The sequence below is a fragment of the Ovis canadensis genome, chromosome X (genome assembly GCF_042477335.2).
Source record: "Ovis canadensis isolate MfBH-ARS-UI-01 breed Bighorn chromosome X, ARS-UI_OviCan_v2, whole genome shotgun sequence".
NCBI classification, from domain to species: Eukaryota; Metazoa; Chordata; class Mammalia; order Artiodactyla; family Bovidae; genus Ovis; species Ovis canadensis.
The window spans coordinates 65564081-65577219 of NC_091727.1; the positions used below are offsets into that span (position 1 = coordinate 65564081).

Genomic DNA, 13139 nt, shown 5'->3' on the forward strand with positions numbered 1-13139 from the left:
CCTGAAGAAAATTCGTGGCAAAGTCTGGAAGCAGAGAATATCTAGCCCCCTGTTCAACACCAAACAATACACAATGGAACTAGAGAGGCTGTATCTACAGATGTGGGAGCATTATGCAGCTGGCAACAAACCTGATCACATGATTAAGCCTGTTGAAGTCACTGAATCTGCCTAAATAAAGACACCATGTACACAGGAGAATTACCCCTATACCTGAGCCTCAACCTTCTGGTGAAAGGGAACTAGATATGTACTTTTTACTTATCTGTATGGTATCATCATGTTGCAGATGGGTGACAAATAATGATAATACAATAGCACAGCCAGACTTGCTTCCTGTATGATAGGGAGAGACACAGGAGATGGGAAACTGCTATTCCACAAGGAGTCTCCATAGGATTTTGGCAGCAACCAGGTGGTGCATAGGTCTGGAAGGTCTGATCTCCCTTGGTCTTCCATGGGATGGATAGTGTGGAGGGGAGAGAGAGATTGTCCAGCCGTTTTGTGATTCCATGGATTGATGAGTCTTCTGAATTAATTTTTTTCTTTATATTTTGGGTATTGGAGCTTTTAAAAATGTTTGGTTTCAGGTATTTTTATTCATGTGAAGTGTATATGATTCTCTTGAGATAAGGTTTTAAGCTAAAATTTTCCTTGTTTTAGTTTCTGAACTCTACGGATTAATGGGAACTTTGCTGGTGTAGTCTTTTTATAGGTTTTATAAACCACTTGAGCCTATATCAGTCGTTTTAGTGTCTGACATAATGTCTGGAGCTATCAGTGCTTTCTTGGTTTAGATGATGATGATGACAACGATGACGATGATGATGATGACTTAATATTTTTCCTGGTCTGTTTCCTAGTTCCTTCTTCCCCTCCCCTGACTTTAAAATTTTTCCTGTAACTTGGCTAACAAAACCAAGTCTGATTCAGAACCTCCCAGAGTGTTTCTCTTAAACATATCATCTGGTGCCAAATGAAAATTCTTAGGAGTGATTATTAATTATGAAGGGCACAGTTGTGGTACTGTCATTGATGATAATAATATAGGTTTTCTTGGCCTAGAGTCTTGACCTATTTCACCAGTGTTTTACCTTTGACTGTCCCTCTATGCTGCTTCCAAAAGTGATAATGTGTGATAATATTTTTACCTTCATTTCTGAAGTTTGTTTTTTTTAAAGTGAGTCCTGTTCTTCCTATTTCTTTCAGCAGAAATGAAATCCCAGGTAAGTATTCAAATATTTGATCAGTAAGTCACAGTTATCTCTGATACATTAAATAACTTTCATCAAAAAACATGTTATAGGAAAAAAGCTCTAAAGGACCAGATAATGTATATGAGTAATTATTTTTCAGACCTTCTAGGGTATCATGTGTAATAACTGTCTTCTGGACTTGATCCTGAAGTCTTTTCGGACTCAGCCTCAGTAGTAGCAAACTGTACTGCTACTTGGTTTGGAGTACAAATTAGACTTTAGCCCTCCTGGAGCTTGAGTTTTTTGGTATTAAACTCATAGGAATAAAATTGAATTTCAACAAAGGATGGAGAGCTTGAGGCTTAAATAAGCCAACATATGAATATATGTTTTGTCTTGCTGTACTGCACATATGCTATCCAGTAACAGGTAATATTTTGTCTGCTAGTAGTGTTCTAGATTATAATGTCTTTCCAAAGTGCTGAGGCAGTGCACCTATTTTGTAGTTGCAGCTGATGCCTGAATGTATCCTAGCTGACAAATTATTGATTAATAAGAACTTTCTGAAATTTCTGAAAGATTCATACTATTAACCAAAATCTGAGCAAAGAGTCTCAAGTGTAATTCTAACCAGAATTACATGTTAATGAACTTGTGTACCTTTTAACAATGTAAATGAAAGAACATCAGTTTAGGGATTTCTTAATTTATTTTTTATCTAATTAAGATACCAGTTAAAGGTTGCCAGCTTGGTTGCAAATAAATTGATGTTTGGAATTCACCAAGCTACTTAATGTGGAATAGGATAATATACTTCCAGTGCCCTCAAGGCTGTGACCTTACAGCCATTTTACATAGCACATCATTCCTCCTATAGGGATGAACCTTTTCCTGGCACGAAAAGTAGCCGCTCTGGTTGAAGCTTTGCTTATTGTAACAGGCTTTTGTTTCCAGGTAACATGTCTGTGGAGGACTTACTTCTGAATAGAGATATAGATATTACTGGAAACTACTTGTTTTTTTCTATTATACTCTGCTTTATCAAAGAAGTAAAACATTTAAATTGTGCTACAGAAATTCAGATGTTGTCTTGCAATCTTTAAACAATAAATGAATGATTTGCCCTTAATATGGCTGATGTATTTTGTGTTCTGTTAAATTGAGCATTGGCTGGAATAACAGGGTCCTCCAATGATGAAATCTATATTTCAACAGTTCCAAACGACAACAGGACCAAATTTCCTTATAGTGCACCTATGATAATAAGAATTATTTCATTTTCTCAGCCATGTGTGGTGGAGCATGGGTCAGGTTGGTGTATAATCTATTAAGACTTGAGAAAGCCTGAGACTCCCAGCGCACTCACTTGTGCTTGTTCCTGTTTAGCTGATAACCATTCTGGCTTCATCTACCCTTGTAGTCTCATTGTTTATGTGGACTGTTCCTTCCCACTTCATATGGTGATTGAACTCAAAGACAGGTATGAGGGAGGAGGATATCCATGTATCAGGGACCAGAACAGGCAGTTCAGGTGCCTGTTTTCACAGAGATATAAACAAGAATTTGTTTCCAATAAAATACCTGGTGCTTTGCCTCCTAAGTTCTGTGGACTATGACCCTCAAAGCCCTAATGTAGGTTGGTGTTTGTTTCTTGGAAGATGGAACAAGAAAGGTATCCAGTAACTTAGTCATAAATACTTACCACCCTCTTGACTATTTATCAGGAATCTGCATCAGTTATTTTCAGTCTGCTTCAGCTCCTTCTGCCTGCAGTCTAAAGGAGTTTCTTATGTACCTTGAATAAACTTGTGTAACTTACCATTTGATTCCAGTCCTAAATCCACTCTTTACTCGAAGCACATGTCTTTTAATACTAACTACAGCTAATGTTCAGATTCTTTCCCCAAACCTCTGAGCCACACAGTTATGTAAGCCTTATTTTATGGAAGCAGCTTATAGAGGTAAATTAAAAGTTTCTTGTAAAAGATAAGGTTATAATGATAAACCTTTTTTAACCCAATTTCTTATCAAATCAGAAAGTACCTTTATATATGTAGATAGGCAGTTTGGTGCTTCAGACTAAATTAGTGCTACTGGAATTTGAATTCTAGCTCCCTGCCACTTTTTAGCCACTGATTGCTATAAAATGAGGGTACTAACATTGCTTTTTTAAAGTGTCTGTAAGGATTAAATCCAAATAAAACGTTTGGAACCATTTCTAACATGATATAAACTCATTGTTATTAATATTTTTAAATGCCAAGGACATTTTGTTTGTATTCTGTTGGCCAAATGCTTAAATTATGGGATGTATGGGTTTTTGCCAGAGAATCAGGCACAATATAGAAAGCATTTGCTTACCTCTGTGTGTGTGTGTGTGTGTGTGTGTTTTAATCTACCCCCGTTTGTTTTTCTTGGTGTCAGGAGTGAGTGCCAAAAAGCTTCAAGTTAACTCCTCTTTATCTGCAGAATTCGGAGGGTTTTGGAAGCGGGCATCACAGTTCAGTGTTGCCAGGCACTTTTGGGTTGTTGCTTCACTCTTATCTAGGGGTCTGGCCTGCGTGCCCGAGCCCCCGCCCGCCCCCGCGCCTGCGCCGCCCACGCCCCCACCCCTGCAGCCACTCCCCCTTTCCTGCGCCCGTGCCCCTGCGCCCGTGCCCCTGCGCCCGTGCCCCTGCGCCCGTGCCCCCGACCCACACCCCTATCCCTCAACTTCATGCGTGATTGGGGGAGGCAAAGGAACCTAGAGGCATGGGCAATTCAAGCAAGAAACAGGGCTCGCTTATCCAAGTCCTTGCAAATGATGAAATTATTCTGGAGGATTTGGCTCGGTTTTTCCCTGTCGCCCCCCAAAATGAAGGATTGCTAAACTACGTCATCTGTGTGAAATGGCGCATTCACTGTGGAAAGAGATGGACGTGATTCCGGAAGTACTGTTCCAGGGCGCCAAATTCATAACCGCGAAAATTTGAATCTGCCTGGTGAACACACTGATAGGTGGGTACAGGGAGGGCGGGAATACGTCAGTTCCTACCGCCAGCTGAGCCCGGGCCCTATAAAAGGGCTTGCGCTTGGCGTTTGTTACAGTTGCTCGGGATCTTGCACACCACGCACTTGTCCGAGGAGAGCAGCGACTGACTAGGCCAGAGGCTGCAGAAGCAGGTAGGTGAATGGAGGGTAGCAAAGCGAGAGCAAATCTTGAAACTTGTTGCGGTTGAGCAGGCTTCATTAAAGTGAGGACCACCATAAGCCCTGGACACTGATTTTCCGTGAATCTTGAGGCTGAGATTTTGGCAAAATATTTTGCCTGTTTGCACCTAATACTTTGGGAAGAAGGAATTTTTGTGCATGTGTTAGCGATATTAACTCCGCTAAAGATGGGGATGGGCAAGCAGATATACCAGTTTGGGGCATAAGGAAGTAGGCCTGGGAGGTGGCATGCAGCTGCAGCAGGGTGGAAGGCTGACCGGCTGGAGTTTGGAGTATGGCGGTAGGGGCAGGTGGAGGCTGGGTAGGGGTGCATGTATGTTCCTGGGGTAGGGTGGGGGAGGGGTGGGGTAAGGTGGGGGAGGGGTGGGGTAAGTTTTGGGAGGGAGGCAGGAGTGTCGATGCCTGATCAGCTAGGGGTGAGAGGCAAGTGTCGGAGGGGGGAATGGAGGAGCCGAGGCCCCTACTGGTGCAAGACTCACTGTGGGCGTGGAGAGGTGAGATGGGGGAGGGGTCTAGGTCCCTGGGGAAGAGGAGGTGGGAGTCGAGGCCTGATTGGTGCAAGGCTGTCTCCAGGCCGCAGCAGAAGGGTCTAGACCTGTTTGTGTAAGGACCTCCTGGGGAGAAAAGGCAGAAACAAGATGAGTGGAAGTGTGTGTGAGGGGTGGTGGAGGTGTCGAGGTCTTATTGGTTCAAGACTGGAGGGAGGATGAGTCTAGCCTTGATTGGTGCAAAGGTGGGGAGAAGAGGGAGGGGGAGGCAAAGGAGGGGGAGAGGAGGCACTGTGTTGAGTGTGATGGTGAACAGAGGGTTCGAGGCCTGATTGAGTGCAAGACTAGCTGAGGGAGAAGGTGAGAGTAGGAAGATGGAGTTGTGGGGGGAGGGTGACCTGATCCCCTGTGGGAGGAGGGGGTTGGGGAGTTTGTGAGTTGGATTGAGGTGTGTGGGGATGTGTGGCCTGGTCTGTATAAGTCTAGCTCTGAGCAGAAGTAGGGAGTTGGTGAAGGGGGGTTGTGAAAGCCTGATGGAAGACTTTCTTGGGGTGTGAGGTAGAAGTAGGTGAAACGAAGATGTGGGGAGAGGGAAGAGAGGGTGGTGATGTGTGTGTGGGTTAGGAATACATTTAAGGGTGAAAGAGCATTGGGCCAGGGACCTAGTAGCGCATGCTAAAGCCATATAACGGAGAGAAAATTGATCTGGAGGCTGATGAATGATTGCTCTCGCCTATTTCTGTAATAGGTGGCGTTGAGGTGACTTAACATCAGGAGCCCCCATATGCTTTGGGCGTTCTGACTGACGTACAAAGAATCTTGGTGGAGTGAGGTGGGAGAAAGGTCGACAATAAATAAATTTAAATACTTATTTCATGGAGTGAAGTTTTGGTTTTAGGTTACAGTGAAGAAGCTGCTTAAAAGCAAATGCAGAGTGTAGAAACGTCTAATTGGTTTTGGTTTCTTAACAGATGTGGACATGTCCAAAGAAGGGGCTGGCCGTGTGAAGGTCGAGGATGATAAATGGTGAGATTTGAAAAAACTGTTTTCTCTTAGTTTAGTCCTACTCTGTTGTCAAATCGATTTTCTCAAAAAGTATACAGTTATGTCATTTAGAGTCTATAGAATGTATAATTTGGTTAGTCATAAAATGAGAATTGTAAAAAGAGATCTTAGAATCATGGGAGTCCAGCCTCCTATCCAATGCATAAACCCTCTATATAAGAGCTCTTTTAGTGGCCAGGAGTATACAACTCCATGAAGCAACTTTATGCATTGTTGAACATAATTTCTAGAAAACTCATCATTCTGATGACCATCAAGTCTGTCCTTTTGTTATTCACACCCCATTGTTGTCAGTACTCCCCTCTAGAGGTGCACAGATGAAGCATTTTTCTTTTTCATGATAGGTATTTTAAAATAGTTGTCTCATCTCTTAAGTCTTCATTCTCCTGAAAGGTTGCTCTCTTTTTCTCCTTTCTAGGTAAGATAAGCATACAGATAAGTGTATCGTGTGGAAGAAAGTAGAAACCATAGACTAGGGAGTCTAGAAATTGACCCAAATGCATATGAAAATATAGTTCAGGATGGGAAAAAAAAGGCATTTCAAATCAGTGGGGAAAAGATAGCTTCACTGACAAATAATTTGAAGATAATTGGTTGACCATTTGGAAAACAGCAAGAATTAGATTCTTACCTCATCACTCCTTATAGCAAAATAAATTACACACAAATAAAATACTTTAAAATTAGAAGTGAAACCATTAAAAATGCTAGAAAATATAGCTGGATTTTATTTCCAATAATTTTGAAGTGAGGAATGTCTTTCTAAATTTAATATCTTAACAAAAACATAAAAATGAACAAGAAACTGAAAAAAATATTTGTATTACTTATGATAAAAGTCTATCTTCCTTAGCCTACAAAGAAAAAAGTAACAATTAGGGAGTTCCCTGGTGGCCTAGTGGTTAGGATTCTAGGCTTTCACTCTGGTGGCCTGTGTTCATTCCCTGACTGGGGAACTGAGATCTCACAAGCCATGTGGCATGGCCAAAAAATAAATAAAAGCAACAATTAAAAGGTGAACAAAGAGAAAATGGGCAAAAGTTTTAGAAGGTAGTTCTCTGGGAAAAAATACAAATGGCTTATAGACATTAAAATTTATTCAAATTTTAATTTTATTATTTAAAGGAACTTTAAACAAGTTACCATTTTTCAAATATCAGATTAGCAAAGATTTAAAAATTTTGATAATACCCAGTGTTGGCAAACCCATAGGGAAATTTCATGCAGTCATGGTGGGACTGTAAACTGGTACAACGTTTTTGTAGTTCAGTCTGGCAATATGAAAATTTTAAATGTCCATGTCCTTTGAGCCAGTAATTCTACTACAAGGACTTTTTCTTTTTAAAAACAAGTGGTTGTTTCATACGTGTTCTTTTTGTAGTTCACTCTTACTTTCTCTTGACTCCTTCCCCCTACTTCTCCCATGTCCCTTCTCCCTGTAACTCATGCTCATTGGATCACATACAAACGTACACAGACTGTTTTGGTCTTTGTTCAGTTCTGTGGATGAAGGATGTATGATTAATTACTAGTGCACTAAGAAATACATACAAGGATGCATTGTTTGTAATAACACAAATTTGGAAGTTTATATATCCTAAGGGTGTACTTGAAATAAATTATGGATCATCCAAAAAAAGTGATAAGAACTATATATGCTGATAATAGAAGTACTAAGATCTATAAAGTCAAAAACTGTAAGCTGCAGAATAATTCATAAAGCATAATACTATTTATAAGAAAGTTTTGTGCACTTGACTTGTAGGGGTATGTGCTTATGCTTGAGAGCTTTCTGAAAGAATAAGAAACATTACTTATCTCTGGGAAGTGGGACTGTTGGAAGAACAGGGACAAAGTGTTTCTCTACTCCTCTTTTCAGTGTATTTTATCAGTCACAAAACTGGTAAACACTTTTTCTTGATAGCCATTAAAATGGGGAGGATTAATAAAAGAATGCAGCAAACATTTGGAAACATATCTTAAGAAGTAATAGAAAGAAATGCTAATTTAAAAGTATTTACTGCTTAAATTAGCAAATTTTAAATATTTAGTCTTATTATAGTAGTATTCCTGACACCGTAAACTAGTATGACCCTTTGGAAACAAATAAGGAAATGTACCTAGAGCTATAAAATTGGTCCTACTTTAGACTGAGTAATTTGACTTCTAGAACTCAATCCTAGAAAAATCCAATTTATGAATGTAATTAAATGCACAAAGATGCTAGGTGTGGCATTCAACTAAAGAATCAAAGTTGTGTGTGTGTGTGTGTGTGTGTGTGTGTGTGATCAAAAATGCACAAGGTAAAGTCCCGGCTCTCTCCATGACCCTCAGTAACATGCCCCAAATAGGGAATTCCCAGGGCACTTGGTTGGCATTAGTTCTCCCCTAAGAAGCAAGCAAGTATATTCTGCTTTATAAATCAGCCCCTTGAAAACTTGGTTAACAGGAGTCACTCCTCTAGCATTTGATGAAAAATTGAGAAACCTGAATTCCTGAAGCTATAGATGCAAAGACCAGATGCTGGACTTCTGCTTGGAGATTGCTCTTGAGGCTGGACAGCAACCTGCCAGGCTCTCCACCTGCCCCCACTGCAAGTTAGGACCATTATGTCAAGTATCTGGGCACTGTATTTTCATTAATGCGGTGATATTGTTACTTGTTTGTTTATTTTTGCTTTAGGCTGACTCTGTACTTCAGGCTGTCTCATAGATGGGCATATATATGTAATTAATTTTTGAGGGGGGAATTTTTTAAATTGATAAATCATTGAGACAGTATTGAGTAGATATTTTAAAAGGCCCCTTGTTTAAAAATTTATTTATTTTTAATTGAAGGATAGTTATAATATTGTGTTGGTTTTTGCAATACATCAGCATGAATCAGCCATAGGTATACATATGTCCCCTCCCTCTTGAGCCTCACACCCCTCTAGGTTGTCACAGAGCCTCAGTTTGAGTCCCCTGAGTCATACAGCAAATTCCCACTGGCTATCTATTTCATATTTGTTAGTGTGTATGTTTCCATGCTACTCTCTCTGTTTGTCCCACCCTCTCCTTCCTACCCCTCCTCTCGTCCATAAGTCTGTTCTCTATGTCTGTCTCCATTGCTGCCCTGCAAATAGGTTCATCAATACTGTCTTTCTTGATTCCATATATACGTGTGAATATATAATTCGTTTTTCTCTTTCTGACTTACCTCACTCTGTATAATAGGCTCTAGGTTCATCCACCTCATTAGCACTGACTGAAATGTGATCCTTTTTATGGCTGAGTAATATTCCATTGTATATACTTATCACAGCTTCTTAATCCATTCATCTGTCGATGGACATCTAGGTTGCTTCCATGTTCTAGCTATTGTAAATAGTGCTGCAGTGAACACTGGAGTACATGTGTCTTTTTCAGTTTTGGTTTCCTCAGGGTAGTAGTGGGATTGCTGGGTCATATGTGATTTTATTCCTAGTTTTTTTTATGGAATCTCCATACTGTTTTCCATAGTGGCTGTATCAATTTACATTCCCACCAGCAGTGCAAGAGGATTCCCTCTCCAGCATTTATTGTTTGTAGATTTTTTGATGATGGCCATTCTGACCGGTGTAGGTGATATCTCATTGTGGTTTTGATTTGTGTTTCTCATGATATTGAGCATCTTTTTGTGTGTTTACTACCCATCTGTATGTCTTCTTTGGAGAAATGTCTGTTTAGGTCTTTTTCCCACTTTTCCCCCCACTTTTTGATTGGGTTGTTTATTTTTCTGTTATTGAGTTGCATAAGCTTCTTGTATATTTTGGAAATTAATCCTTTGTTAGTTATTTCATTTGCTATTATTTTCTTCTATTCTAAGGGTTGAGTTTTCATGTATGTAATTAAATTTTTAAGTGGAAAAATATTTCTTAATGAGATCCAATAGACAAAAAATCCTTTAAAAATGAGGTTCAGTGGGATGTGGGTGGGAGGATGGAAAATAATGAAAGGGATCTTTGGAACCACTTTTTGAGATTCATTTATTTATTCAGCAAATATTTATTGAGTACTGACTTTGTACTTAACAGTATGAAACAGACACACTTCGAGATCCATGTACAGGTTACTGTCTGAAATGGGAGATAGATGCATGTAAACAGGCAATAAACAGTATAGTGTGGTAAATGCCGTGAATGGGGGAGAAGTACATGACCCTCTAGGATCTTGTTTAATTTTCATAGTAGCCCTCTGAGATAAATGGTTCATTGACAACTGAGGCCCAGGTTTGATTTGCAGAAATCTAGGTGAGCGGTAATGATGGTTTAGAGTAGGGTGGTGATAGTGAAGTTGGAGAGATTTGGATAAGTATAGAATATATTATCGTTCAGTTCAGAGACTTTCCCCACATCTTAACATTTCTGAGACTGGGATGCTTCATACATTTGATAGCATGTCATCATTTGATAGTGTTTTTTCCTTTCTTAGAGGTACATATAATAATGTATTAGATTAGATGAAATACACTCTAGAAGTAGAGCCAACGGGTCTTGCTGATGGATTGGACATGAGAGGTAAGAGAGAGCAAAATCAAGGATGACTCCTAAATTTTTGGTTTGCATTAGTGGTTGGATGGTAGTGCCATTGACCCAGAGAGATGTTATGGGGAGGGAGGTGGGAGGGGGGTTCATGTTTGGGAACGCATGTAAGAATTAAAGATTTTAAAATTAAAAAAAAAAAAAACCAGAAAGGAACAGAATGGAAGGACAAAATAAAAAAGTCTGTGTTGGTCATGACACACTTTAAATACTTAGTAAATATCCAAGATACCATATAGATAGGTGGAGTTCAGTGGAGAGTTCAAGGCTAGAAATATAAGATTGGAGGACATGGGGTCTAGGGATAGTAGAATGAATGACCCAGGAGAGAGGGGTCAGTCCTGCAGCACAGCATGGAAGGTGGCAGGAAGCAATTCCTTGAGAACTGCAGGGGAGAGATCCAAGGAATAAGGGAGGGTATGGCCTTAGATAGTGGAGGGGACACTGCATTCCTTGTTAAGGCAGAGTTGGTTATAGTTACAGACAGGTCAGTAGATTTGTTGGTGGGAGGATGAGGGTGTTCCTGTGTGATTACCTCTTATTTTCCCAGTGATTTATGGGACAAGGTCGTTGAGGAGGTTTTGGCACTCTGACGGCAGAAATGCTACTGAGATACATAATACAAAGAATAGGGGACTGGTTTTCACTGAGCAATCAAAGCCTAATTCATATTCTCTGGTGCTCACTGAGTAGTTTTTTTTTGTTTTGTTTTTAAGCACAAGATTCTTTGTTTTGTTAATGACTACCACACAATAAAAATGCAGAAATCCCATATTGTAAAAATTACCCTGTTACACTCACTTTAAAAATAATTGGGTCAGAAAAGCAAATGGGTCACCTAGTGGGCTGGCTATTATAGATGATAAATAAATGGTTGAATCAATGAATGAATGAACCATGGATGTACCCATCCTATTTAATTATTCCATATTTATTCAGAAATTACCAGTAGAATACAGGCCCACGTTAAAAATAAACAATACAGAAACATCTAAAGTAAAAAGTGAGAGTCAACCTCACATGTACACACCCTCCCATTCTTTTGAAGTAATAATTACTAATAACTTGATATTGATTCTTCTATATCTTTTTCTGTAGTTAAGGAAAGCATAATCTGTATGGTTTATGGCTTCAGTTTTAAAGAGAAGATCTCTGGGTACTTAAAAGTTTTCAAGGGCTTTTATTTTATATATCTTGAAAGCTTTCTAATATGATTTCTTAGTCCTTCCATGGTAGAGTTCTGGGTAAGCCAAATGGCTTTTCTCAGGTGCATATATTTTCTAATATGCACCTAGTGACATGAGTCTTTAAACACTTTCTAGGGACTTGGACTCCTGGTCATACATTTTACTTGAAAAGGGTACTACATTCTGCTTTTTTGACCACCTATTTCTTCCTTAGTGCTGTCCTCAGACCTTTTTACTTTTCCTGTTGGTTACCTGCCAACCCTGAATAAGATGTTTTCTCTTTGGGGATTAGAGTGGAACTCTGTTGTATAACTTTCTGTGTCCTGTTTCTGATCCCTGGTTCCTTTTATTTGACCTCTAAAGAAAATGCGTGTGTGTGTGTGTAACACAGAAGTGTGTGAAAAGATACATGATGTATGAATCACATTTTAGTTTATATGTAGTGATGTATATTGATAATAGATTTTATATAACCAAAGTCACGTTTTGACCCATACCTAGGAAACCAAGAGATTTCATTCTTGATTGAACAAAAATGGCTTGACGCCTACTATTGAATAAGTCCAGTGTACAATGACCAATAAATGAATAGAAAACTTAATCAAGGGGGTGAGCCAACATGTGTGTTTAAAAGGTATATAATCAGTCCAGTAATCAATCTCAAGGCCAAAATAAAAGTCTACAAGAAGTGGTTAAGGCTGATTTTTTATGTAAAACCTTATAAATATTTTGTAAAACCTAATAAATATGTAAAGCAATATGTTAAACTTTAGAGCTATGATGCCCAGTTTCTTCAGCACTTTATTTTCCTCTGTTAGCTGTATGTCACAATAGTTCATGATAAGATTACCCATGAGTAGGTCCTAGAATTGGAACCTGGCTCCAGCATGGAAGTATGGCTTTTCTGAGCTGGACTTTGAGCCTCTCTGAATCATCATGAGTGGCTGATTTAGGGGATGTCCAGTCACTTGCTTTCTGGTGAGCTAAAGAACCCCCAGGTGGAATGTGCTCTGGTGTCACCTCAGTACAGTTGTCCCTCAGTATCTGGGGTAGGCGGGGATTGCTTCCAGGGCTCCTCTTGGATACCAAAATCCTTGGATGCTTAAGTCTCTTACATAAAACTGTGTGGTAATTGCATATGATGTATGCGCATCCTCTCATGTACTTTAAATCATCTCTAGATGACTTATAATACCTACTACGATGTAAATGCTACGTAAATAATTGCCATCACGTAGCATATTCAAGTTTTGCTTCTTGGAACTTGCTGGCATGGTTTTTTTCCTGAGTGTTTTCCATCTGAGGTTGATTGAATCAGCAGATGTGGAATCCTTCAATACAGAGGGCTGACTGTAGTGTGAAGCTAGAACAGCCAGCCAAGCAGCCTGCTGCTAGCTGGGGTAGAATGAGTGCTAGGGTCTCTGGCAGATTG

General features: G+C 39.6%; 2 protein-coding genes across 6 annotated transcripts in view; both read left to right on the forward strand.

The window, feature by feature from the left end:
• The window catches only part of OGT (O-linked N-acetylglucosamine (GlcNAc) transferase), a 40940-nt gene extending 38615 nt beyond the window's left edge, over window positions 1-2325 (forward strand). For both annotated transcript variants that reach the window (XM_070291801.1, XM_070291802.1), the window contains exon 22: window positions 1-2325. In XM_070291801.1, the coding sequence (XP_070147902.1) occupies window positions 1-175 (175 nt within the window). In that variant the 3' untranslated portion in view covers window positions 176-2325.
• The window catches only part of GCNA (germ cell nuclear acidic peptidase), a 26623-nt gene continuing 15760 nt past the window's right edge, over window positions 2277-13139 (forward strand). Inside the window, exons 1-3 of one of the 4 annotated variants that reach the window (XM_070291804.1) lie at window positions 3959-4193; window positions 4284-4358; window positions 5866-5920. In XM_070291804.1, coding sequence (XP_070147905.1) covers window positions 5874-5920 — 47 coding nt within the window. In that variant the 5' untranslated portion in view covers window positions 3959-4193; window positions 4284-4358; window positions 5866-5873. Of the gene's footprint in view, window positions 4359-5865; window positions 5921-13139 lie in introns of those variants that run through there. The other 3 variants (XM_070291803.1, XM_070291805.1, XM_070291806.1) reach the window with 3 other exon arrangements.